At 46.9% G+C, this 27979-nt stretch overlaps 1 protein-coding gene across 6 annotated transcripts; it reads left to right on the plus strand.

Moving 5' to 3' along the window:
- Positions 1-1600: 1600 nt before the first annotated feature.
- LOC117431641 (histone-lysine N-methyltransferase, H3 lysine-36 specific-like) lies at positions 1601-27468 on the plus strand. Of its 6 annotated transcripts, XM_058997169.1 has the most exons (25): positions 4482-5040; positions 5568-5729; positions 6471-7402; positions 9171-9309; positions 10018-10190; positions 10509-12747; positions 13594-13709; positions 14172-14463; positions 15749-15858; positions 16456-16542; positions 16713-16761; positions 17039-17172; positions 17344-17481; positions 17704-17827; positions 18143-18343; positions 18938-19117; positions 19622-19778; positions 20032-20237; positions 20815-20927; positions 21468-21737; positions 21937-22053; positions 23042-23183; positions 23502-23608; positions 23710-23917; positions 24436-27468. In XM_058997169.1, the coding sequence occupies exons 3-25, from the start codon at positions 6488-6490 to the stop codon at positions 25740-25742; spliced, it is 7524 nt and encodes a 2507-aa protein (XP_058853152.1). In that variant the 5' UTR covers positions 4482-5040; positions 5568-5729; positions 6471-6487; the 3' UTR covers positions 25743-27468. The 6 variants fall into 6 exon arrangements, with proteins under 6 accessions (XP_058853154.1, XP_058853153.1, XP_058853152.1 ...); XM_058997171.1 differs by lacking the exons at positions 4482-5040; positions 5568-5729 and adding an exon at positions 1601-1713; XM_058997170.1 differs by lacking the exon at positions 5568-5729 and having other exon boundaries at positions 4481-5040.
- The last annotated feature ends 511 nt before the right edge of the window (positions 27469-27979 follow it).

Raw genomic sequence — 27979 nt, forward strand, 5'->3', positions numbered from 1 at the left:
CTTGCGTCTGTCACCCAGGCCAACCCTGAAATCGCATACCTGTCTGGGTAGGTTCTGACCAGGGTAGATCATGCCAGTGTGAAAGGGGCTTAGGTTGAATGGTCTAGTGTTCTGGGCCTAAAAACATGTGGTATGAATAAAGGACTACAAGTGCCATCTAGTGGTCACTTCCCAGTCACTGCATCCCATTGATGTCATACTAACATTGTGCTGCAGCGGTTTTTTTGTGATCCACCAGTGCTTTAAGATGCGGGTAGAATCATGTGCAACTATTCAGCAACAACACTACACTTTACTATGCCTGTAGGCTGGGATACCACAATAAACATTTAAAGGCTGTTCTGGTGAATGCTGGTTCAAAAGAACAAAGATTTGAATTTAAGAAAACCAGGAAAAGGACATTTTCCAGAGAGAGAGAGAGAGAGAGAGAGAGAGAGAGAGAGAGAGAGAGAGAGAGAGAGATGGCAGCTGGGGACCCGGAAGGTAAGAGTTCACGGTTTCAAAGCGGTGGGGGAGGAAGCAGACCTAGAAACAACAGGAAGAGAGTATAATACTGAGCAGGTTTGGGGAGCAGAGGTCAAGAGCGCAGGCGTCCAGATGTGTGAGACCACGTGAGTACGACACTTTGCAGGACCTGAATCGACATTAATAATCCCACGGGTGCTTCCCAAAGTCCCTGAATGGGATGAACAGCAGAGTATAATGCGCATGTACGGCCTGTCAATCACGCCGATCAACAACAAGCACATGTGCTGAGTGGGCGGAGCAAGCATGGGGTCAGCATCCTCGCAACCCAGCACCGCACAGAACAGGAAAAGTGATCACATTATTAGGAGACATTATTAATATGTGTATTGCAATAACCTTTTTGTTCATGTCAGCGTTGCTTGTCGTTTCAATTTCTCAGTACTGATTTCAGATTCATTACTTTGCGCCTCTGTCAGTAGAAACGATTTCTCTTAGAAAAAATTCATGCAACTACCAGCACAAGGGAATATAACAATTGGGGTTATGCTGCACCCTGGCAGTAGACTGTGGTACTGCAGTTTAACCACAGTTAACTCTTACTATTTATTCCCATGTGCTCTGAGACATGTCAAGCTTCTATCACATGTGACCAGTGGAGGGCGCCAGTATTCTATTTTAGATTCAATGTGTCAGGCAGATGACGGTCATGGGTAGGTGGGGAAAGGGGAGGAGCCAGGCTCGTAGACCATGCATTGCACACATGTAGGGAGGAGGAAAAGAGGCAGAGAAACAAACAGGCAGCTACACTGTAAAATGCGTTATCCCATGATAGTCCTGATTCGTCAGACGCAGGCTCAAAGGGCACACCGTGTCCTATTGATAAAGTGCAACCTTGTGCTACCATGGATTGCACAGACTGTGAGCCCAGGTTTATCTTGTGTCACAATGTTTTGTACATCCCAAAAGCTTCACTGCCTTGCTGTAGAGACTGCGCTATACTATACACGACTGCCCATCTTAGCATTCTTTCCCTGTCTGTGGGCAGGGATTTTAATCTTACTCCGCCTCTTTTCTCTCACCTTCTGGCCAATAGAAAAAGGGAGCTCATTAATAATGTGTAAAGGGGGGAGATGGGCCTGTACAGAGTCATTGCAATCTGCCTAGTTCCTGAATCACAAGCACTGGGAGTGAGCTGCTCAGCGTTCAGCCAGTCAGAAGCCACCAGGAAGCGGAAATGCCAGGACTGTAAGTAAATGAAATATTCATTGCTTACTCTCACCACTGTGCATTTTCTATTGCATTTGACAAAACAAAACTATTTTTTTTTTTGTAAGTACAACACACTGTCACAATGTTGGCGGGCCCCCTATTGCGCTGTTCTGGTTGTAGCTGGTAATGCCGGTTTAAGCGACTATGCAATGCAGGTGGCATGAAACATTCATTTTAAATTGCTCGATTGCCACCTGCACTGTAAAACGAATCTAATAAAGCTGTGCTGAAGAAAGCAGGAGACGTGTGCTCCGGGCCCTTCCTCTTACTGGACACCAGCTCACCTCCACCTGCTGGAACTTTCAGCACCTTCTCATCTTTGAAGCACACGGCCCGCAGAGGCCCGCACAGCGCTGTCAATAACATGGACGCATGCACCAGCCCGCGATGCACAAACTCACTTCACAAACAACATGTCACAACACTCGCTTTCTTCTTAGGCTCTCATGGCGGAAACTTACTGTGTGCATTGCTATCGCTGGGCATTTTATCATCATGAGGATGCTTCACATTTGTTCATGCAGTCACCTTGCTTATGTCATGCAGTCTCATTGTGTGTGTGTGTGTGTGTGTGTGTGTGTGTGTGTGTGTGTGTGTGTGTGTGTGTGTCAGTGTGTGTGTGTGTGTGTGTGTTGTCTCAGTGTGAAAATCTCTTCCAGCAGGCCAGCTCTGGCACAGCAAGCTCTTGGCTCACCAGGTAGCCAGCAGGTTATGTGCATGTCCTGGGTTGCTTGCTGTCTGTGCTTCAGGTCACATACAACGCTGGTCACTGCCAGTCCAGTCTTTGGCAGTACCTGAAAACAGGCCACAGCAGCACCGCTCATCAGCTAGACATTCTCTGTCAGTCAGGTCTGACTCTCTCTTCAGTTCTGTCATCTCCCCTGCCTCCATCCCCCACACCTGAACCCAGCAGCACAGCAGCTTTGTGTGCAGATGGTGTGCACACACTAGTCAATGCGTGTGCAAGAGAAACGGATGCCAGCGCGTGTTCACGTGCGTGCGTGTATGCGTGTACGGCTCCTACCAAAACAGTTTGGCATACACCTTCCAGGTGACAATTTGAATACTTTATTTGTATTCCTGTCCGACTGGGCTTAGCACTTCACAATGAGAAGCCTGGTCACTGGCTCTCCTGTTCAGACAGCTAGCTTATCTTGTTTAGCTTATACAGTTTGAAATATGTGGGACTAAAACACACACACACACACGAATATACTGGAATTAAGAACTCTAACTACTGGCAGAGCAGCAGGGCATGGGATTCTTAAGAAGATTGAAAAAGTAAGGCTGAGACTGAAGCATTTTACAAGTCTTTACTGCAAGACACATGACTAAACCTTGCCAGAAATCTTGGTTGCCAAAAATTGAAGCATATATGTTTGTAGGGAACACAGAGCATTATTTTCCACAATAATAAAATAAAATACAATAAATATTTTAATAATAAAAACATTCACGTTTCTGAATATTTCTCTAAATATGTCGACAGCTATCGACCTTGTGCCACAAAGAGGTACTTCGTTTTCATTTAAAATATATATATAAACAGAAATATGAATTGTATAAATGACATACATTAACAATCTAATCTGCGTGTTGTGCCTAATGTGTTAGGACGCTAGCAATGCCATTGAGATTCCGAGCGCACAGTGAAACCAGTCTGAATGTCCTCACAAATGCGTTGTTATTTACAGAAACAAACACCGTCTACTCATCGTGCCTGGGTAGCGGCCGTTAATGGAAATTTAGTAAATCGTGCTTATTTTGTTTTTTTATCGTTTAATTTAACACGCATTTACCCTGGTACGGTACTATAAAAAAAAAATCAAAATATCTGATCTCAGTGCAGTGTAAAATCTGGCTTTCTTAAATAACAATAATGACTAATTATATGATAGTATAATCCTTCTGTAACACGCCACGTTACTTAAAACTACGAGTGAAACCCCAAACTGTAGCGCAGACTGCAGTAATGGTATTTGATAGGCGTGTAATTGATACTATGTGTATGTGAGGCTACAATCACCCTCATTGTAACATGAGTCGACTGTTCAACTATGAACCGTTTATTTTATGACTTTCCTTTTTTGAAAAGCACTTTATGTTTTAAATACCAAAGCATAATGCTAAATCACTATTTGAAACTAATAACATGTGTGTATTTGTTTTACTCCCCGTGCATTTGGAGCCGTCATTGAAACGGGGTGCAGGTAAGCAGGCTGCACAGGCCGTGCTATCTGCGACTCGGGCAGCGCAGACACAGACGCGCCGCGTTCACAAAGGCATTGCGTTCGCTTTTAATGACAGACACGCTCCCGAATTGGAATTGAACTTACATGTGTTTTTGACCCAGCAACATTTTTTAAAAAAAAAAAAGTACGATGCATAAATGTTGTTTCGTGTTGGTAAACTGAATTTGCTGTGTACAGAACCAGGCATCTTGCAGCCTGTAGGTGGACCCAAGAAGGAAGAATGGTTAGGTATTAAAAAAAAAAAAAAAAAAAGATTTTAAACAAATTGCATACACTGTTAAAAAAAGAAAGAACGCGCATGAATATTTAAAATAACGGACCTCTTTACTACCCACTGTGTTGGGTTCGAGTTGTTATTGAGGCAGACGTCTGTGGGGCTATATATTTATATTTAAAAATTATAGGGATGATACAGACTATACAGAAACAGCACGTCATAGCAGCAGCCTCAGTGAATTGTTCTTTTGAAACATATTATTATTATTATTATTATTATTATTATTATTATTATTATTATTAATAATAATAATAAAAAATATAGCTGCAATGTCAATTATTGTTTCCTCTCCAGCGTTTTGTAAACGTTGAATGAAATGCCTAAATAATCTGTCATATTAAACTGTGGGTCTTGTTGTGGGAGAAGTAATTTGCACACACAGCACAAAAGGGCGTTGTGTAAATCGAGTAATAAAACAGACGTTCTTTGCAGCGTTGTGAAGCAGACGATGTTATATTGTAATACAGCGCAAGTATTCAGTTTTCTCGACATTTCGGTATCACTGTGGCCCCCAGTCTCAAATCTAGAACAGACTCCATTTTGAGTAAAACTCGGAGAGGGCAGGGGAAGTGCGGGCAATGCTACCTTCCACACACGCAGCCCACAGCACGCCATGCAACGGGGAGACACCGGGTTTCCTGCCATGCTCTTGAACTTCTCAAGTGGGGTTCCTAAATTTGGACAATATTTCTTATCAAACTTGTAACCTAAGATGGAGGAAGTGACGCCCTGCCTGGGAACAGGGGGACAAGTGGAAATGGCGCGCTTGTGCTGGTATGGTTATACTAGTTTGAGGAGGAGGAAGAGGAGGGGGGGTGTATCTGACAAGCACACACAATAAATGCGTTTTACTGAAAGGGAGACGAGCAGAGGCACCCGGGGGGCTTCAAGATAATAGACTATGGTGTCACCCAACCCGTTCAGGTGGTTGTCTCAGATTTTGACAGCGTTTTCTTGCAGCAGTTGTGAGCTGTAGGGATTTAGTGATAGATACCGAGACTTTGGGAGGGGGGGGGATGGGAAAGCGAGCCGGATTGGCTGCTGCAGAGAGTCAGCCAGGGCCAGGGTTTGTAGTATAATCAGGGCAGGTCGGCAGATACGAAACAATCATTTATTTAATAATAATTATATATATATATATAGTAATAATAATAATAATAGCAGTGCAAAGGTTTATCAAGAGAAAAAGCAGCAGCTGTGCATGCAGTGCAAGGCTGCGCCGGTGCTATAATGAAGGCAGTGTGAGTCAGAAAGTCCTCGCCGGGCAGTTGCTCGCTTTCTTTTTTTTTTTTTTTTTGCAGTGGCTGCCGGTGGAGAGCTTCTCTAAGTACAGATATGAGCGCAGCACCCGGGCCTAGTCGCACTGCCGCACAGATCCGCTTTCACAAATCCGGAAAAAATAACCTTACACTGCACATTTTTAACGATTTTCAACTGGTTTTATTGTGTCCGAGGTGTAAATGGTAAGATTTCAGTTGAGTTTTTAAACTCGGGTGTGTTTTTTTTATTTGTTAACCTATCGTGTTTTTGTGTGTGTCTGTCTGTCTGTCTGTGCGTGTTCGTACGGGAGCGGAGTGTCAACATTGTGATATTAGTGCAGGGTGGTCTTCAAGGTAATTCAAATGCTGTTAAATCATTAATTAAAGAACTCTTTGTGAAACGGTGACTATAATTAGATCAAACACAGGCTAGTCCGACACATTTTTTTTTTTTTTTTGCTCAGTCAGTCTAGTCGCTGTGCTTTGACGTAACGTGCAGAATCCTGTTTTTCCCCAAAATGATCTAGAAATTGTTATATCTGTTAGGTTTAAAGTTAAACTGTACAACATGTAATCAAATTAATGAAAGTAAGATCAATGGGGATATATATATATATATATATATATATATATATATATATATATATATATATAATAAATAATTTGTTTAAAGGTAACGTATATTTTGTAGTTAACCAATACAAATAATTACCTGTAGTTTCAATAACAGTACACATACAGTTTCAATAAACTTTAATTGATGGTAGTTGCATTACTGTTACAGACGTCGAACCATTTTTAGTCTAATGTTGTTTTATTTTTTTCAACCAAAAAAAAAAGTATTTTAGTTAACAATTGCGACTATTTTATATTCCTTAAAGACGGCCAACTATTTTAATTGCTATTGGAGTAAAGCAATGTTTATTTTTTATTTTATTCTGACAGGATGGAGCCATGAGAGAATGGATCAAACATGCAAACGGAGTGTTGGAGATATTTTGACTCTTTACTCCGACCCACTCAAACCGCAGAGACCAGATGGCAACAGCGCCCCCTGTGGAAAAGGGTATGGCATGGCAGCTGGATTAGACACCGCGTGCGCCATGCAGCTGTCGACGGCCGCTGCTTTTAAAAACGGAGAGTCGTACGTGTTCGATCCACAGGAGCCTTCCTCGTGCTACATCCCTCTTCGAAGACTGCAGGACCTCGCCTCCATGGTTAGCCAGCCGGACCTGGGTTTCAAAGATGGAGAGCAGCAGGGTCCCCATGATTTGCACACTCAGGGGGCAGATTTCGAGTCGGTCTCCTGCCATATTGCCTCCTCTTCACTCCTTAATAGTGGGGCGGACACTTTATCCAATCATGATTTAGAAAACAATTGCCCCGCTCCTCGGACTCCAGATTTGAATGCAGACGCAATCCCGAACGGCTGCCTGCCCTTAAAGCCGACTGCGCTTGGGATGAGAACACAGCGTGGTGGTGAGCGAGAGGAGGAGGAGGAGGAGGAGGAGGAGGAGGAGGGGGACAGCGTCACTGCTGCAGTACTGAAACACAAAGCAAAGGCAGACAAAAAGAAAACGATGGTTAGCGCCGGGAATTCTTGCAAATCCGGAACTCTAGAAGTCGTTGTCGAAAATCGGGACAGCCGCCCAGAGGTGCCCAGTAAAACCAGTACACTCGAGCCCAGCTCAACTGGGATCCACGCGCATTCTGCGGCATTAAAGGACATGGCCACGTGCGCCACAGATTATTTGGGAAGTGGTGCAGAAGATTCGGGGAGCGACATGGAAGTGTCCCGGGACTTAGGGAACGGCTGTGAGGGAGGAGAGCCGAGGGACAGGACAGAGGCCACATCGGCTACCCCTCAGTCCAATTCTGTAAGCTTTTTATTTTGGGTTTATTATTTTTTTTAGTTTATTGTTATTATTGATTTATTTTGGAGCAGCTTGTGTGGAGCCTGGAGAACTCTTTGCTTTGGAATGCACTCTATGACATCTGAAAAGTCAGCTGGCCTCTCAATCAATAGGCCATCCCTTCTGGATCTTTATGAGCAGAAGTACCATAGACAAATATCAAAGGCTAGCATGCAGACTGTGTGGTGTGCCGTGCTGGCCAGTATACATGTCTGTGGTACTTCTGCTTAATGAAATTCCCAGGGGTGGCCTGTAGATCTTTGCGGTGATATTTAGTTGCTGTTTAGTTGCTCAGGTGGTTTGTTGCTCAGTTAGAAGGTAGTGGTGGAGGATACGACTTTCTTGTGAGGACTGGGAAGTGAAAAAAAAAAAAAAACAGGCCAGTTGTCACCTGCAGGTTAAGATTGGACATTTGCATTTGTCAAGTGGAAAGAGTTTGTATATTTAACAGTGACAGTGTTAGGATGACACCTTTTTAGATTAGGATGGTGTTACTGTGTTTACATATACTGTAGAATTATTCCTATTTTTAACTATAACAGCTTTGGTGCAAAAAGTACATCAAGTCTGTTCTCTGGAAACGTGCACAGAGCAGTTCAATTGTATTGTCTGTCAGTCTTTGTGCCGGTAGACCATTGAAGACACTCACAAAGGTAACCTCAGTGACCTGCAATACTAAGATTGCAGGGAAACCTTCGACCCCCAGGTCAAGGTCACGGAATGCCAGGCCAGTCCTACTTTCAGCCAGTTGCTGCCCCGGTGTACTGGATAAACCTTCGCATGGTACAGAGATGGGGATGAACTCGGTTGATCTGATGATCCAGTTTGGATCAGATTTTGCAGAATTACAAAGTTCGCCATGAACTTGGTTTCTGCTGATTTTCGTGGAAATCCATCAAAACCACACATTTTAAATGATGGTTTTGGTTTTTTGCAAGTCATGGTGCAGCTATGCGATGATGATGATGATGATGATGTTTTTGTAGAGTGATGGACTGCAGATACCAGGTCTAGTTTTAATGATGAATTGACAATGTGGTGGCAGAAAAAGACTGGCCTCATTTGAGTTTCAAGTAATTTCAGGCTCTGGTGCTAAACTTTCAAAACCGTTTAGCACCAGTTTTCAAAACAATTTGCACCCCTGGTTAAAGGTCAACCCCCACCAAATCCAGACGATTGCGTATCCTCAGACGGTCGTGAGTGCTTCTGTAAGGCAGTAGGCACACCCCTTCTTTTGCAGCGTGAGACAGCTCTGGCTTTTATTATGTCAGAAGAAATGTGTTGGTTAAATCAGACAGTTTTGCAGGTAAAATAATGTTTGGAACATTCAAAGGTGTAGTTTATCATTTGGTGAAGAAAAAAGCAACAAACATAATATTTTATTTTATGTTAATGGTGTATTAAAAAAAAAAAAAAAAAAAATACAAGTTTCTGATGGGGTCTGTTTTGCTTTCCGGGGTTAAAAGCACACATAAACTCTATGGCAAGCCAAATGATCACGTAGAGATATCTCGAAAGCCCTGAATACATGTTGTAGTGTGCACTTTGTAGGGTGTTTCGTGCACTGCAGTCGTTGGTATCTGGATGTGGTGGAAATGCAGTTGTATGTTTATTTGGTAATAGGTTTTGGTGCTATTGCAATAAGCTGGTGCCGCAGTGCCAGTGCTGCTGTAAGAGGACTTGTGGAGCTGCTGACAGCTTCCCCCCCCCTCTCCCTCTCGTTGGCTTTCAGGGCTGCAGTCCGAAGAAGAAGCCCACTCCGGTGGCGTACGAGCTTGGAGACCTGGTGTGGGCCAAGTTCAACCGCCGGCCCTGGTGGCCATGCAGGATCTGCTGTGACCCGCTGCTCAACACCTACTTCAGGATGAAAGGTAGGGCTCCTCGCTACAGTGAACACAGCAGGGGCTGCCATGCCAGTCACGAGAACCAGCTCCTACAGTCCCGATGGGGGATTCCGCAAAAGTTACTTACACACAAAGTCTCATAGTAAAACCTGGAAAAGACTGTACTGCTACATGCAATATGTAGGTAGAGCAAAACTGCTGTGCATATGATCTCGGATTGGTGATGAGCTTTGGTTGTGAACCCTTCTTCCTTCTGTGTCTGGGTACTGCAGGGAGTTTGAAATGGTGTGTGTGCATGCCCAACCAGCCTCACCCAGGAGCAACACAAATGATTGCAGAATTGTTTCATACTGTACTTGTCCAGGAAAGAATTTAAGACTCCCTTTGCGTAGCATTATGAACCACTCCAGGATTTCTGGTGAGCTGTAATTGTAAATTCTCTGTTCAGAAGAAGTGTGAAACTGGAGTAACTCCAGCTGATACACATTGGGAAATGGTCAAGACCAAGACCACATTTCACTTGAGCATTTAAAATTACTTAATCTGTACTGTACGTTCATGCTATGCTGTGCATGCAATGATGCAGATGTCCAGTCTGAAAGTATTCTCATGAACCTCTAGTCTTTAAAATCCCCCCTGCTTGTCTGCGTCACGCTGTTCACTTGCAGCCCAGTGTCACAGTGATTGTACCCGCGCCCTGTAGGCTAATCCGCGCTGTGTTCCCTGTGCTTGCAGAGCCCAGTCGCAGACCCTGCCGCCAGTACTTCGTTCGCACGTATGGGGAGATCCTGGACCAGGCCTGGGTGGTGGGGAGAGCCACCTTCCCCTTCGAGGGGCGCCACCAGTTCGAAGATCTGCCTGTGCTGCGCAGGAGGGGCAAGCAGAAGGAAGAGAACTACAAATACACAGTAAAGAAAATAGTATTAATTACAATACGAAGATAATACATGCTCTCTCTCTCTCTCAAGAAGAAAAGCCCACTCGTGCGATGGCAAAATTGTTATTCAAATAATCTTAATCTTGCTTTATGTTTGTTGCATGTGTGTTTTTATTTTATTTTAATTTTAAATGCATGGTAATTTTAAATTAAGGGTGAAAAATTATTGCTGAGAATAAGAGGTTTTATAAAGAATATATATTTGGAGGTTTGATCATATAATTTGTTAATGTCATTAGTTAAAGCTTACCTGGTTACTAAGGTCTGTCTGTCTTCCATCCCTCTTTAGATCCCAACTCGATTCTTGCCAGTTTGGGAGGCCAGTGTGGTCGAAGCAGAGGCCACTCTTCCTGAACCACAGAGGAAATTCATCGGCAGCTCCTCTGCAAAGACTACTGACCTCCAACCTACATCTGTGAAAGAAGAGGAAACAACTCTAACAAGCCCCCAGAGTCCTGCCGGGCCCCCCGAACCCTTGTCGTCAGCGCAGCTGCCCAATGGAAAATCACTTCCACCCAAAAGGCCCAATCGGAAGAAGGAGGGCGGCACCAAGACCCCGCGGGTCCGAAAGAAGCCTGCTGACTCCTGCAAAGCCTCTAAAGAAGCAGAGACATCGAGGAAGCAGGCAACAGCTGTGGCCGAGGCAGTCTCCACTGGACCCGATGACCCCCCCCCTGCTGACTGCCCCTATTCGGATATCGATTCTGTACCGAGGATCCTTTGTCCAAAGGTTTCAGAACGCACCCCTAAACTTGAGCCGGTCCAGCCGCCCCCGATCCCGCTGGACACCCCCACGCCGGAGATCAGGAAGCTTGCCTCACGGCAGAGACGCAGGCGCGTTTCGGTGAGGAGGCTGCCGAGAGGGTTGGCCGGCGATGCCGCCAGCACAGGCTCGGACTCGGAGAACAGCTCGTTTGGGGGCTCGCTGTTGTGTCCCGCGAGTGCAGGACTGTGTGATTTGTCTGAGAAGATCAGCAGCCAGCGGGCCAGGTGCCTCCCAGCCAGCAATAGACTAACGACGAGGGCGCTGAAGGCTATGGAGGAGGCAGGAGCCGACAAGCACATTATTGGCTGTAGAAACTCTGAATTGTCAAACGGGGAGGCGGAGAAGAACTTTGCATCCGCTGAAGGTCCTACGGAAAGCTTGGCTTCCGCAAATAGCTGCAAACAAGCGGGCAAAGTCGACACTTCACAGACACTCTGCAAAGACCTGACGCAGCAGAGCACCCCGGGGGGAATGCACGCCGCTTTATCAGAGAGAAACAACACTGCGCTCCCGAATGGGCCCCTCACAAAACCAGAGAGAGAAAGCTGGCTGGATTTCAAAGAGCCTTGTGACTGGGCGCCACTGTCGGAGGACACAATGGCCCGGGTGGCTGCCCTGGTGAAGAGGCAAAACGGCCTCCAGGAAAGCTCTTCCTCCTGCACCTCCCCTTCCTCATCCTCTTCCCCCTCTCCCTCCTTCAACCCTGCAGACATTCAGAGCGCTGTGGTCAAGCACGTCCTCTCGTTCCACTCTCTGAAGAACGAGGACTGCGGGTCAGGCAAGCCTTCTACCTTTAGCCCAGACTCCAACTACAAGTACAGCACCTGGCTGATGCTGTGGAAGGGCATGCATGACAGCCGGGCAAAGGAAGGGTCTCCAATGGTCGTGGGGCAAAGCGTTGGAACCTCTCCCAGTACACCTCCCGTCATCCCTCAGACTACCCCTCCCAACACCCCTCCAAAATATAACGCACCGCCCGCTGGGCTGTCTCTCTTCTCTGACGCTGGAGGAAATAAAAAGCATGAAGAGAGATCGGAGGAGATCACCCCAGCTATCTGGGGGACAAAAATGACAACCAGGGTGAGAAACAGGAAGAGTAGCCTGCAGGAGCCGGTACCGACACAGCTTCCCAGTGATGCATTACCAACCCAGGGAAACAGCTCCAGCGCCAACATCAAGCGAGCCCGACCCAGGCCTCCTTCACAGAAACGGGCGAACCCCAAGGGGGGGGAAGGCGGCTCGGGCGACGCTGGTAGGAGCAGCAGCAGCGTTGTTATGAAGGTCCGCGATGAATACGGGCGCTTCAGAAAAGGCTCAGCGACAGCAGCAGCCAGGAGGCGGAGTCACAACAACGTGCCTTTGGAATTGGCCGAGCACGCTTATGGGAAAGACTGCGCGCGAGCGCACAGCGACGTGAAACCAGGCGGGGGCTCCTCTCTCCTCTGGGGACGCTCCTGGACCCAGTCTCCAGCTGGGGCCCCCGAGGACTGCGTGGCCCCTAAGAAGCGCTGGCAGAATTTTGACCAGGGCTCTGATAAAGCAGTCGGGACGGAGGGAGAGTGTGGGGGGGAGGAGCTTGAGGGCGGAGAGACGGCGGTGCCTTTCGAGCTGAGCGGGGGCTGTAAGGGGGGTCCGGGTCACATCCTGGGACCTGCCAAGGCTTCCCAACCAAAGAAAGGGGATGGCAAGCTGGCAGGTGCTCGGACGCACACCAATAAGACACCTCCGGCTGGCGGAGAGGAGAAGGATGTCTCGCTATCAGGTAACGGGGCCTTCTCTTTTTATAAACATTGTATGATGAGAACAAGCCCTGTTAGATCCCGTTTAAGAATTAAATTAAAAATCCTATTTGGCATGTTGGTAACCACTCCGATAACCTGTAACAGGAAGCACTTCAATAGAGTATAAAATGAAGACGTACAATATTTATATGAATGTTTATGAGACTTCATGTGTTACAACAGTAATGTGTGTCTGGAATAAATACTGAATACTAAACACGGTGTATAGTTACTACTGTATAAACACCAGGACCAAGATCTGCATTTCACATCCACTTTTTTTTTTTTTTTTAATTTAGTCGTTGCCAATTATTTTTTATTATTTTCTCCCAATTTGGAATGGCCAATTATTTATTACGGTCGGCTCACCGCTACCACCCCTGCGCTGACTCGGGAGGGCAAAGATTAACACACGCTGTCCTCCGAAGCGTGTGCCATCAAGCCGACCGCTTTTTTTCACACTGCAGACTCACCATGCAGCCACCCAAGAGCTACAGCGTCGGAGGACAACGCAGCTCTCGGGCAGCTACAGGCAAGCCCGCAGGCGCCCGGCCAGACTACAGGGGTCGCTGGTGCGCAGTGAGCCGAGGACACCCTGACCGACCTAACCCTCTCTCCCCCCGGGCGACGCTCGGCCAATTGTGCGCCGCCCCTTGGAAGCTCCCGTTTGCTGATTTGGGTACTTGAAGAGTAACTAGGATAGGCTTTCTTAGTAGAATGATTCTGAAACGAAGACAGCACTTCGTTCTACTGGTAAGAGGAAATGTAGAATCTGCTGGATTGAAGTGGATTTTAAGAGATTTGTCTTGCATACTGTAACCACGCAGCACACTCAGAAAGCAAGCGACGTAGGAAACCCAGCAAGAGACTCCTAGAGTGGACTGAGGAGAGCGAGACTGGAGCGAAGAAGAAGCAGAGAAAAGGGTCTGAGCAGAGCGGCAAGGTTAGAGCGATTGTAGATAGATGGATAGAAATGTTCTTGTCATTTTACCTGTGTTCTTGTTCACTGGTCTTATCTGTCTTATGCCAGTATTGGATGAATCATGTGTTCATATCCCCCTCAGTCACTGTTTGTGTGGTTGTATCATGTGAAGTTTCTTATCTATATCTTTTTTTTTTAATGCAGTTATGTTGTTTTTTTTTTTTTTTCAGTTATGGCAGGGAAACTTCTCCAACTCCAAGAGTTTACACAAACTATTCAAATTTCAAAACATGTAATTAAAAAAAAAAATGTGACCGAAAGGGACATAAAAGTAGAAACTAATGACGATGACGATGATGATGATGATGAGGAGGAGGGGGAAGGGGGGGTAGTTTAGTTTCGTTGCTATTGGCGTCAGCGATGGGTGTAAAAGCAGCGATGGTGAAGAAGTCTTGTACTCACCTGTACGATTACATTCATTAGGCTGGAGAGGAAGAGAACAGCAGGGAAGCAGCAAGCGAGCCGCTTTCACTGGTGACGTCTACGCAAGAAGAGCTGCACACTGCAACCCCAGAGCACCATGCACTGTCCACACAGGGGCCAGGCGGCATAGAGGAACAGGCTCCGCCCCAGGATGGGCATGTCCCGCCCCCAGATACACTGACTCCACCCCCAGAGGCCCTGTCACCTGCAAAAGAGACCCAGAAAACAGAGCTGGACCCTGCCTCTCCCGAGCCCTGCTCCCTGGAACCCGGGCAGCAGTCTCCAGAGTCAGGTGAGAGCTTGTGAAAGGCTGGAACAGCCATACCTGATGTAAGCAAGCATGGGTTCATTTACATACAGGTGAGAGCTTGTGAAAGGCTGGAATAGCCATACCTGATGTAAGCATGGGTTCATTTACATACAGGTGAGAGCTTGTGAAAGGCTGGAATAGCCATACCTGATGTAAGCATGGGTTCATTTACATACAGGTGAGAGCTTGTGAAAGGCTGGAACAGCCATACCTGATGTAAGCATGGGTTCATTTACATACAGGTGAGAGCTTGTGAAAGGCTGGAACAGCTGTACCTGATGTAAGCATGCATGGGTTCATTTACATACAGGTGAGAGCTTGTGAAAGTCTGGAACAGCTGTACCTGATGTAAGCATGGGTTCATTTACATACAGGTGAGAGCTTGTGAAAGGCTGGAATAGCCGTACCTGATGTAAGCATGGGTTCATTTACATACAGGTGAGAGCTTGTGAAAGGCTGGAACAGCTGTACCTGATGTAAGCATGGGTTCATTTACATACAGGTGAGAGCTTGTGAAAGGCTGGAATAGCCGTACCTGATGTAAGCATGGGTTCATTTACATACAGGTGAGAGCTTGTGAAAGTCTGGAACAGCTGTACCTGATGTAAGCATGGGTTCATTTACATACAGGTGAGAGCTTGTGAAAGTCTGGAACAGCTGTACCTGATGTAAGCATGGGTTCATTTACATACAGGTGAGAGCTTGTGAAAGGCTGGAATAGCCGTACCTGATGTAAGCATGGGTTCATTTACATACAGGTGAGAGCTTGTGAAAGGCTGGAATAGCCATACCTGATGTAAGCATGGGTTCATTTACATACAGGTGAGAGCTTGTGAAAGGCTGGAACAGCTGTACCTGATGTAAGCATGCATGGGTTCCAATGCAGGATTTATTTAACCCCCACCGAGCTTTTGAAGCTGAATGTACCGTCAAACCGCTCCAGGTACAGTCAGCAGAGTTTAACACTGGGAATGTGCTCTCTCTACATGGTAGGCTTTTAATGAAGTGCATCTCCTCTTCACCTTGACATGGGAAGTACTTTTGTTGCATTATCCCAGTAGCGTTCTTTCATATAAATTTGATTTGGTGTTGTCCCATCAGTTTTATAAAGTGCCTGTGGGCTGTTGTTGGCTGCAGTGCACTGGAAGAATAGCCCTCTTCATGTTAACGCAGTAAGGAAAGGTACAGGGGAAGCCTTTTGAAATAGTTAAACACTTTTCTTTCTTTTTTTTTTTTTTTTTTTTTTAATATATATCTATATATATAGAGTGCCAAGAGAGGAAGAGGCTTCGGAAACCCACTAAAAAGATTCTGGAGTGGACCATCGACGTGGAGTCAATCTTAATTCCAAAGAAAAAGCCACGCAGCTCCCAAAAGGTAACTTCCTGTTCTGGCATTCAGCAAGTCAAAACCGATGCTTCTAGCCTGGCAGAGCCTCCTATCTCTGAGACCATTTGAGATACTGACTTCATATTTGCACGTGCTGGTGGCACTGACCTGCCGTGGTGCTTCATTAACACACTGATAAACCACCAGCCATCCAGTGATACAGACCCACGGTTTGAAATAGTTTCTTTACAGGTACATCCTATCCAATTTACTCAATACCCTTATAAAAGTTTCCCACAGTGAAAGCATAGCAAAGTGTAATAAAGCATAGGTAAGCTATGGTAAAGCATATTGAAAAACATGGCAAACCAAGGTAGATATAAAAAGCATGGGGAGGAAGCGGCAGAGTTAGCATGCAGATTTACTGTGGGAAACTCTTCTAAGGGTGTTTACAAGCTATTCAAGCAGACAACCACTTCCAATCTGCTCCCTGAGGATGGTTAGTTTGGGTTCACATGCAATGTTGTTTGTCTTTTTTTTTTTTTTTTTTTTTTTAAGAAATTCTGCTCCATAAGAAAATACATCCCATTTTTATTGTTTTTGTTATTTTGTCCCATTCCTTCCACTTTTGCCCTTGGTGGTCAGGAGTGTAGTGAACAAGGTACCAGGGAGGAGGAGGAGGAGGAGGAGGCGGAGGCAGGGGGGCAGGACAGTCATGAAAAACAGCAAGAGGTGAGGGCAGGAGTGCAACAAACTACACAGGAGGGTAAAGCAAGTACAATTACACACACGGCGCAATCAAAAGGCTATGTGTGTGACGCTGAACACAGCATTGTGAAACTGCTGCCAATGCTGAAGCGTGATGCGGAGCCTGCTATTAATCTCTTGCTTTGTTTTTAAAGGACGAGTCCACGAAGAAGAGCGTTTCCTCGTCTCCAGGACTCTGTTCAGGTGAGTAAGACTCGCCTCTCTGCAGCTCCACTGCTGTGCTGTTCTGTGTACTTTCAATACCAAATCAATTTACAGGGCAGCAGTTGTGAAGAGTGTTAGTGGATTAGAGTTTAAACATTATCCATTATTAATGAGTTTTGCTTAAACATTTAACTATTCTCACAAATAAGGTGTTAGCCTTAGTTTGTACATGGTAGTCAGTGTGCAGTGGACAAATAGATGTCATTTATAAAAAAGGGATTCCATTAACAGCTGTCCTGTACCTCCACATCCTCAGCACTGCACCCCGACCGAAACAAGAAGAGGAGGAGGCGGGTTTCCTCCACGGTGTTGTACAAGAAAAGCGTCCCCAGCGCCTCCGAGGAAGAGGGGAGTCTCGAGGAATCCAGTGAGGCAGCTCCCGAGCCCCAGGTAACTCTCCGCTCTCGCTCTCTCTCTCGCTGTCCTCTCTCTCTCTCTCTCTCTCTCTCTCTCTCTCTCTACACAATTTGTATAATTTGCATCTATCCCTCCGATCCTAGGAATATGACTGAAGCTTCCCTGCTCCCCACTAACGCCCCTCTCCTCTATCTGTTTCCCCAGGCCTGCCCCTCTGGCCAGGAGGACAGCCCTGTGACAGTGAAAGAGGAGGTCTTCCAGTGCGAGCTGGAGGTCCCGACCAATAAGAAACCTCCAGGAGAGAAAGGCGGGGCCGCCTCCATGAAGGAGAATGTTTGTCAGGTGAGGAGGCGGGGACTGGAGGGTAGTGGGTGTGGTTAGAAGGAATGGGCTGAATGAAGGGGGCGGCTATATAGAACGTGGCAGGTTATAGCTCCTCCCACATCTTCATTCAGTTGATGGGGAGGCAGAAGCTGCACAGTAGGCTCGAGAAGAAAGAAGTGGTTTGAAAGAACGGGTCGGTCAGGAAGACTTGAATAGCTGATTGTGTAATTCCCCTGGCAGGTGTGTGAGAAGCCCGGGGAGCTGCTGCTGTGTGAGAGTCAGTGCTGCGGGGCGTTCCACCTGCAGTGCATCGGCCTGTCGGAGATGCCCAAGGGGAGGTTCATCTGCAACGAATGCACCTCCGGTCAGGCTCTGCCCTTTAAACACTTCATCTGTCTGACCCTTTGCTTTTACACTTAGTTACCCATTGTGATGATACAGTGAACACCAAAAAAAAAATATTCCTTGAAATATACCTGCTTCTGAATTCCATATTGCTGATAGATTGAGTATTGATTTGTTTTATATATTTTTTTTACATGCTCCATTTCCACATGCCGGATACAAATTTAGTACTGTTTTTTTTTTTTGTGCGCACGCTGTTGAAAGAGAATGTTTTGTATATTATGCTTTTGCATAGTCCTGTCCGAACAGTACTGTGTGCTTTGTATCTGTGCAGGGATCCACACCTGCTTCGTGTGCAAGAAGCCTGGGCCGGACGTGAAGCGGTGCATGATTCCAGTGTGCGGCAAGTTCTACCACATGGACTGCATCACCAAGCACGCCCCGACCGTGCCCCAGAACCATGGCTTCCGCTGCTCGCTGCACGTCTGCCTGTCCTGCTACATCACCAACCCTGCCAACCCCACCGTCTCCAAAGGTAAGACCCCCAGGAGTGTCTGCAGGCAGGGTGGAAAGAAGACCCACTGCATAGCAGTTACACCCATTCAAGGGTTTAATACAACCTTGATTAGTCACAGTGTATAGGTAACAAGCTCACGTGTGTCTTATTAAACTCATAGGAAAAACAGGGATGGATCAAACTGCTGTGCAGTGGGAGTCTTATTTCCAGCCCTGATAGGTAGCATGCCTGTCTCTCAGCTGCAAAGGGAACTGGCTTGGAATCTAGCCTAGACATTGTTTGTAGAGATACAATCTTAAACTTTGATGTAGTGCCTGTGCCTGGATAGGAGACGAGAAGGATCTTAATTGGCCCTGGTAGCTGTGTAGGAGAGCTCAGTCCGTTCTGACATAGGGATGTAGAGTGTGTTCTAGTGCCGTTGCTTATATGGTTAATGGTAAAAAAAAAAAAAAAAAGTAATATTAAAAGGAGTACTAACATGTTAAGCAAATGAAATAAAGACCATGCTCTGTAGCTTCTTGTGTTTGCTGAGCCTCTGATTGTTTGTTCAGCCTGCTGGTTCACAGCAGCTGGAGTCAGCAGTCTCAGTCCCAGTGTCTCTGTGTTCCGCAGGACGCTTGACCCGCTGCGTGCGCTGTCCCGTGGCGTACCACGCCAACGATTACTGTATGGCTGCCGGGAGCGTGATCCTGGCCAACAACAGCTTCCTGTGTCCCAACCACTTCACCCCACGCAAGGGCTGCCGCAACCACGAGCACGTCAACGTCAGCTGGTGCTTCGTCTGCTCCGAAGGTGAGTGCGAGTGCAGGCACTTTGGAGGGACTAGGAGGTTCATGCATGTATCCCGAGAAATAATATTACATGCTTTTTGTTCTTCCTTGCTGGGTCTCTCTGTAAGTGTGCGGACACACATTTTGTTAAACCAGTTTTCTGGTTTTGTAGGGATTGCTTAATTGTTAGTGAGTGTGTGATTTTTATTTATTATTATTATTATTATTATTATTATTATTATTATTATTATTATTATTCTTCAGCATGGGGGGGTGTTTGAAACTGGGGTCCTTGCTTGCTGGTATTTTCTCAGCTTGTGTGTGGGGGTGGGATATGTTGGGGGAGGGGTTTGCTATGCTAACGTCTATTCCAGCGTATTTTTCTTGCAGTGTTTGTCTAGCTGTGTGTCTGTGTGTTTGGTGGTACTTTGTGTTTTTGTTAAAGCAGTTCTCTCACGCGCCCGGCGCTGGCTGCTCAGTTTGATTCCCTCTCTCCTCACCTGCTCTTCTCCCTCCCTCCCTACAGGGGGCAGTCTGCTGTGCTGCGAGTCATGTCCTGCTGCTTTCCACCGGGAGTGTCTGAACATCGACATGCCCGAGGGCAGCTGGTTCTGTAACGACTGCCGGGCTGGGAAGAAGCCGCACTACAAGGAGGTGGTGTGGGTCAAAGTGGGGCGCTACAGGTCAGCAAGCTCCTCTTCACCAGACTGGGAAAGCACAACAGGCATAGAAATGAGATTCCCTATTGCATGGCAGTTTCATCCACAGGGTATAAAAGAGTGTCTAAATCTGTGTTAGTCAGGAATGGATCCAACTGCTAGGCAATGAGTCTTATTTCCATCCCTGTATAACCAGCGCTGAACTGCGCAGTGTCCTATTGCTTAGCTTTGTGCGTTTTTGAATGGATCACATTAATAATAATAATAATCATCCAAGGTGGTGGCCTGCCGAGGTGAGCCAGCCCCGGAACATCCCGGCCAACATCCAGCGCATGAAGCACGACATCGGCGAGTTCCCGGTGCACTTCTTCGGATCTGACGACTACCTGTGGACCTACCAGGCACGTGTCTTCCCGTACATGGAGGGGGATGCCAGCAACAAGGACAAGATGGGCAAGGGCGTGGACCCCACCTACAAGAAAGGTACGGGTCAGAGCGCTGAAACCCCCACTGTACCAGGGGTGGGAGGAGCATTCTGCGGGTTTAACGGGTATGCGGCTGGTTTCATAGAACACGATTAGCACTAGTCTCGGTCTGCCGTATCTAAAGTAACATGGGATAGTCCAAGAGTAATCTTAACAGTGGTTAGTGAATCCAAGCAGTGATGGAGCAGTTTACTCCTTAGGACCTGAATGGAAGGTTAACTGGTCCCCTTAACAATTACAAAGATCATGTTTGTAACAAAGCCCCGGACTAGAAAGGCCCAGAGTTGCCCATCTCTGCCCTATACTGACATTATTATCTTATGATGTGTTCTTTTAAAGGTGAACACACTTTATAAAGAGATTTTTTTTTTGTCAAATAATAAAAATGCAAGTGTATTCATTCCTCTTGAAACTTCACAGTTTACAAAGAATTATTTTAAATGAGTTCTGTGAAAAATAAATAAATGTTTGTTCTTTTGGTAATTTCTCTGCTCCCACGCATTTGCACAGACTTGGCAGGACTCCAGTTCCCAGCATGCCCTGTCCTTGGTGTTATAGTTTGTTCCTCTCCCCAGCTCTGCAAGAGGCTGCAAAGAGGTTCCACGAGCTGCAGGCTGAGAAGGAGATGAGGCAGCTACAGGAGGACCGGAGAAACGACAAGAAACCCCCTCCTTACAGACACATCAAGGTCGGCACAGTGGACTTTGTGTGGATGACTGGGCTGCATCAGTGAATGCTTGTGTTGTGTATCGTGTGCTGGTGTTCATGATGATTGATCATGCTCTTCTTGTTTTCAGCAGTGTCCAGTTACAATGACCAGCCTCTACACAGGTTTATTACACTCATTGTCCTGTTCTCTCACTGGGTTAAAAACATACAAGCAGCCAATATTAAATAATGTTATCCACAAGGTGTTTTGTGCACAGCAGTTTCCTGTGTTTAGCATTGCTGTCTCTCTCTTACTATCTTCTTGGGCTTTTGTTGCACATGTGTTTTTATACTACTGAATTTGCTGAGGATCACATTGGTTTAATGTCTGCAAGTCTTAGCCAGTTTCCAGTAGAATGTATAGACTTGAACAAATGCACTGAGCTGGTATATATTTGTCTGCATTGGGGGTCACCAGGTTTTGTTCAGTAAATAAGTGTGATGGTTTATCAGTTAGATTAGGGGATTGCTGCTGTTTTCTTGTTAGAGATTTTAAGTTGTGTGCTGCTCTGTGTCGCAGGTGAACCGGCCGATGGGGAAGGTGCAGATCTTCACGGCAGACATGTCGGAGATCCCGCGCTGTAACTGCAAGGCAACGGATGAGAATCCCTGCAGCCTGGACTCGGAGTGCATCAACCGCATGCTGATGTACGAGTGCCACCCCCAGGTGTGCCAGGCCGGGGACCGGTGCCAAAACCAGAGCTTCACCAAGCGCCTCTACCCAGAGCTGGAGATCTTCAGGACCCTGGCCAGGGGCTGGGGCTTGCGCTGCAAGAGTGACCTCAAAAAGGTAATCTGCAGACCTGTGTATGTATAATTTATTTTTTTTTAACTCCAAATACCAGCACAGATCCATTCTTCCCAAAACACTGCAGTGGGTTGGTAAATGAGAGCTTGGCGGGGGGGGCAAATGCAGTGTTTAAAATAGGTTGTTTGTGCAATTCTTTTTTTTGATTGTGTTCTATAACGAGACCCTTTTCAATCCCCAGGGTGAGTTTGTGAACGAGTATGTGGGGGAGGTGATCGATGAAGAGGAGTGCCGAGCGAGAATCAAACACGCTCAGGAGCTTGACATCTTCAACTTCTACATGCTCACCCTGGACAAGGTGAGAGCCCTGCTGCCGCCCGGCTCATTCACAGCTCTCACTGCTGCTGCTCTGTGCTGCTCTGTGTTGCTCTCAGTGCCTCTCGCATGCTGTGCTTTCCTTAGAGGAGGAGTTCTGTCAATATCTACTTTTAATATAGCTTGGATTTCTGTTTCACTTAGGTATGTAGCATTTATGTAAGATATTTGAATTCTCTTTTTATATACTGAGCATCAAAAGAAAAGTATCACTTACATTTGGATAAAATTCACTAGATGTGATCAAAAATGCAGGTACAGTGACTTTTTATTGTGCTGATTAACAATTGACATCACGAAAGTGCTGCAAAATGATCTGTTGATCTTGGGCAGGTGTGGTGACTCTTCGTCTCCCAGTTCGTGGCCTGTCAGTGTCTGGTTATACTGTCTCGCCAGGTTTGAAATTGCTGGCTGTGAGCACCCAAGATGGCGAGCCGCAGTACGCTGCCCTAGACCAGCCTCCAACATGCCAATTGCACGAAGGCACTGCTCTCTTGACAGACGTGGCATATTGTTTTTGTTTTTTCTGTGATATTCTTTATTGCTTTTATTCAAGCTTGCAATTCAACAGCTGAAATCACTCCATATCCAGTGTCCAATCAACTGTCTCACTAATTAGGTGATTAAGTGCATATGCTTCAGTCATAGTCACTCAAGTGTGTTTCATGGTCAAGGATGAATGATCAAATGATTAAAAAGAAACCAAAAATATTTTGTCAATGACCATCATTTATATACCTTATTTAAAAAAAAAAAAAAATGTGTTATAATAGTGATGTTTGTTTTGATGCTCGTTATACATTTGTTTACTAGTATTGTAACATTAAGATTATTTTCTTTTTACCCCCCCCCCCCAAAAAAAAATGCAGATTGCAAATCTGAGTAAAGACCTTGACACCAATCTTGTACCCCAAGGCTTGTCCCGGATAGTATTTTTTTGCTGTAGTGAGTGTGTTCTCCTCTCCCCTCAGGATCGTGTCATCGACGCTGGCCCGAAAGGAAACCACTCCCGCTTCATGAACCACAGCTGCCAGCCCAACTGCGAAACGCAGAAATGGACCGTGAACGGGGACACCAGGGTCGGCCTCTTCGCTCTCGCAGAGATTCCCTCTGGTGAGAGACACGAACACAAACCAACTGTCCTCTCCCGTCTCTCTCTTACTGTCCTCTACCACCACCTCTTTTTCAAACCAATATTCCCACTTCAACCTTCCGTAACCAGTGCCGTTCACACCTGTGCCAGGTTAGGGTCTAATGCTTGCAAATGCACACATTGCATGCTTCACACTTCAAGACATCATCCTTCACTGTGCTGTAGGCATACGAAACTAAACTGGTTTCAACATTGAAGACGTGCAGTTACAGTTGAAACATGCACGCACATCCTACATCTCATAACCTGCTCGTAATGCGTGTCCTTTCCTTCACAAGGCACGGAGCTCACCTTCAACTACAACCTGGAGTGCCTGGGGAACGGCAAGACTGTGTGTAAGTGTGGATCCCCCAACTGCAGCGGCTTCCTGGGAGTGAGACCAAAGGTAGTTTTTTATTTAATTTTTTTAATTTTTTTGGGGAGTCCAGTTTGTGCCAGTGCTGGGCAGAGGTTGTAACTTTGTGCTTCGCTCCCTGTGCGTCTCAGAACCAGCCCAGCGCCTCCTCAGAGGAGAAGGGGCGCAAGCTAAAGAAGAAGGTGCAGGTGAAGCGTCGGTCCAGGTCAGAGGTGCCGAAGGAGCGTGAGGACGAGTGCTTCAGCTGCGGGGACGGGGGGCAGATTGTGTCCTGCAAGAAGCCAGGCTGCCCCAAGGTGTACCACGCAGACTGCCTGAACCTCACAAAGAGGCCAGCCGGTACGTACCAGCGCGTGAGCACAGCTCTGACAGCACCGACTATAGCCATGCACGCCTACTCGGCCCTTTCATTTCTGTACAAAAAAAGAAACTGCAATTTTAACTCGGTGCCCACTTGAATAAGCTGGGGTCTTCAAACTTTGTAAAGGCAGACAGACTGAGGGAGAGGGCTTGCAGCAGGCACATCTCAATCAGGTGCTTCCGTGGTTCAGGACTGCACAAACTTCCTTCTGAAGGATTTGGGTCATGCCTCTCATACAGACCACTGTGAATTGCTGGAATGATGGGATGGAAATAAGACTCCCGTTGCATAGTAGTTTCATCCATTGCCGGTTTTACTGTGCCTTTTAGTAAGATGCTCAGGAGGTTGTTAACTATATGCTGCGGCTCATCAAGCTCGTAATAATAAAACCTGGCACGGGTGAAACTGTTACCCGATAGGAGTCGTGTTCCCATCCCCATGGGGGACCTGCAGTCACGTTGAATGTGTTTTCTGGGTCTCTGATTGGTTGCTGCAGGTCGCTGGGAGTGCCCGTGGCACCAGTGTGACGTGTGCGCGGAGGACGCCGCCTCGTTCTGTGAGATGTGTCCGAGCTCCTTCTGCAAGCGGCACCGTGAGGGAATGCTCTTCATCTCCAAGCTGGACGGACGGCTGTCCTGCTGCGAGCACGACCCCTGCGGGCCGGACCCCCTGGAGCCCGGAGAGATCCGAGAATACGTTCCCGAGTCCCCTGACAAGGACCCGGGGCCAGGGGTGGCTGGGGAAAAGACCCCCAAGAGCTCCACTGGAGCCAGCAAGGACATCGCAGACACAACCCCTGCTCCCTCCACCACCCCCAAGAGCACTGCTACAGCCAGCAAGGACATTGCGGACACAACCCCTGCTCCCACCACCCCCAAGAGCACTGCTGCAGCCAGCAAGGACATCGCGGACATAACCCCTGCTCCCACCACCCCCAAGAGCACTGCTGCAGCCAGCAAAGACCTCGCAGACACAACCCCTGCTCCCACCACCACCCCCAAGAGCACTGCTGCAGCCAGCAAAGACCTCGCAGACACAACCCCTGCTCCCACCACCCCCAAGAGCACTGCTACAGCCAGCAAGGACATCGCAGACACAACCCCTGCTCCCACCACCACCCCCAAGAGCACTGCTGCAGCCAGCAAAGACCTCGCAGACACAACCCCTGCTCCCACCACCCCCAAGAGCACTGCTGCAGCCAGCAAAGACCTCGCAGACACAACCCCTGCTCCCACCACCCCCAAGAGCACTGCTGCAGCCAGCAAAGACCTCGCAGACACAACCCCTGCTCCCACCACCACCCCCAAGAGCACTGCTGCAGCCAGCAAAGACCTCGCAGACACAACCCCTGCTCCCACCACCCTCAAGAGCACTGCTGCAGCCAGCAAAGACCTCGCAGACACAACCCCTGCTCCCACCACCTCCAAGAGCACTGCTACAGCCAGCAAAGACCTCACAGACACAACCCCTGCTCCCACCACCCTCAAGAGCACAGCTGCAGCCAGCAAAGACCTTGCAGACACAACCCCTGCTCCCACCACCCCCAAGAGCACTGCTGCAGCCAGCAAAGACCTCACAGACACAACCCCTGCTCCCACCACCCTCAAGAGCACAGCTGCAGCCAGCAAAGACCTTGCAGACACAACCCCTGCTCCCACCACCCCCTCCCACTCCACCACCCCCAAGAGCACTGCTGCAGCCACCACATCCCCCTTTACCCCTCCTGTCACCTCCACCACCACCCCCATCACAGCCACGCCTGAGGAGGAAGGAAAGGATGAGGGTCAGGGGGAGCAGAAGTGACTACACCCCCTGGCCTTACAGCTCCATCCCAGCTTCCGTGGAGCTCCTGCAACTCTCCTGACTACTGACCCAGCTCAAATCAGGAGAGGGAATAGGGAGAGGGAAGGGGAGACTGCAGAGAGAGCTTGGTTTGGACAATCTGCTGTTCTCAGCTGGATGGGAAAGACCGTGGGGTTTGCGCTGGATACAACGTGGCTGCTAATTAACACAAATAAAATCTCCCTTCCTTTGTTTTTGGCAAAGTAGCCTTAAGAGAAAAGGAAAGGTGAGGTGAGATATAGACCCCCCCCCTCCCAGGAACACATACACACAGAAACACGCACATAAAACATAAACCAACAAACTTAAACAATATATATATAAATATATAAAAAATGATGTCCTGTGTAAACTGGGATTTTGGAATCATTTGAGGGTGAAACGTCGGCACGTGCCCTGCTTTCTGACTGTAGACCCCAGTTGCTGTTTTCGAGAGCCGTTGGTCGCCTGACCCTGCCCTCACCCCTTGCACCTCGGAGTGGAATAGGTGTGTCCTGAAACTCTCCAGCACTCGTACAGGCAGCAAGCAGACAGACGGGGAGAGAGGTTAGAAATACACTGGGACACGAGAGAGAGCACTGTTTCAGTCATGCAACGTATTAGAACTGTGGGCTCTTATTAAAACTGAGCGACTGGTAAATGACAAGTGCGGGCATTTCCGTAGTGCAGCTGTACCATCAGATCGAAATGCCTGGATATTTTTTACATTTTTCTTCTCTGTACTGCTGTGGGTTAAGTTCAGTAGAAGGGCAACGGCCAACCTGGGCTCTTCACACAGTTCTAGATGTGGCAGTGGTGTTATTTTTTGGATTTGTTGATCAGCTGATCTAAGGGTCAGTCTTGTGTTACCTGGTGCTACAGAACCATCTCTATTAGACGAAGCCCTGAATCTTGACTGGACTACGAAAGAGCTCAAGTGCGGCTCGGCTTCCAGGGCACAGGATTTTTCAAATATTTTGTTGTCATTTTTGCTTTGTTTTGGAGTACACTTGGATTGTGTCGTGATTGGATCTTGCATGTGATTGGAATAACGGTTCTTCTCATTGGATGACCAGACCAAGGACAATGATTGGGTAGTTCACTCCTAATGAACATTGCCGACAGTAACATTGAAACTTTATTCTCCAGCTACTGCTATGTGACTTGGAGTTGCGGATCTATGTGAGAAGGGTGTGTGGCAGGGTCTGGGAGTGTCTGTGTCTGGGGATGAGGAACACATTACTGTGTTCAATATTGCAATCATTGCAGATTTTACGTTTGAATGAAAGCCCAGGTCCTCCCCATTGAGCAGTGTTTGTAGTCTGTGGGATGCACCTGTTTGTAATTAGTAGCTTGTGCCAAGCACCTCCTCACATCAGTAATACAGTTAATCAGAGCCCATCACAGTGTCATGCACCCATTGCACTTGTAAACGAAGGTGGATTTGGTAGAACGTCAAGTTCAATATTCTCACCTCCGTAACCAATTCAGTTCTTGAGAAAGCTGGTGATGGCTGCTGTTGTGCCCGTACAAACCCGTGTTGAAATTAGCAGCATTCTGCTGCACAAAGCTGTTCTTTCTGAGCGATTGTGGCAAGCCACGAATCGGTTTTGCCTCCTGGCGAAGGTTTGCTGTTACTGCTCCTAGAAGTCCATTTTTTTTTTTTTTTTTTAGTATAATTACATTTTATGATTTTCAAGCACATTGATTTAAATATATATATATATATATATATATATATATATATATATATATATATATATATATATATATATATATATATATATATAATAGAGGAGAGCAGTGAATCCAATTAGGCCAAGTTGCAAAAAATCCCTTTTGCGTTGTACGTCGCAATGCGTGTGTTACTGTGCTGCTTTCAGAGTCTCTGCAGTGTAAGTTAGAGACAGGACACAGTGGGTTATGTGTTTGGTTCCTGGTTGCTGTGTGCTTTAGCTGCCTGTCTCTTTGTAATAAACTCTCTAGCTTCCCCTTTTAAAATACATTGTGGAGATTGCTGCAAGAAATAATGACTGTGTGAGCCCCTGGATTTTATTTATGTTTAATAATAATAATCGAGAGGTGCGTTTTGAATAGAGAATGTGAAATGGGAAGTATCTCTACTATTTGCAGAACCAAATGATAAATCGAGTATAGTACATGTAAAGAGGAGTGTGGAGTAAAACCAAAACACTGTCTGAGAGGGGCCCCGATCATTG

Source organism: Acipenser ruthenus, chromosome 23 (assembly GCF_902713425.1).
Source record: "Acipenser ruthenus chromosome 23, fAciRut3.2 maternal haplotype, whole genome shotgun sequence".
NCBI classification, from domain to species: Eukaryota; Metazoa; Chordata; class Actinopteri; order Acipenseriformes; family Acipenseridae; genus Acipenser; species Acipenser ruthenus.

Excerpts from the sequence above, each read along its gene's own strand:
- LOC117431641 (XM_058997171.1), top strand. The coding sequence starts at position 6,488 with ATGGATCAAACATGCAAACGGAGTGTTGGAGATATTTTGACTCTTTAC. Across the intron at positions 23,184-23,501 it reads TCTCGCAGAGATTCCCTCTG|GCACGGAGCTCACCTTCAAC; the intron begins GTGAGAGACACG and ends TTCCTTCACAAG. Across the intron at positions 23,918-24,435 it reads CCTCACAAAGAGGCCAGCCG|GTCGCTGGGAGTGCCCGTGG; the intron begins GTACGTACCAGC and ends TGGTTGCTGCAG.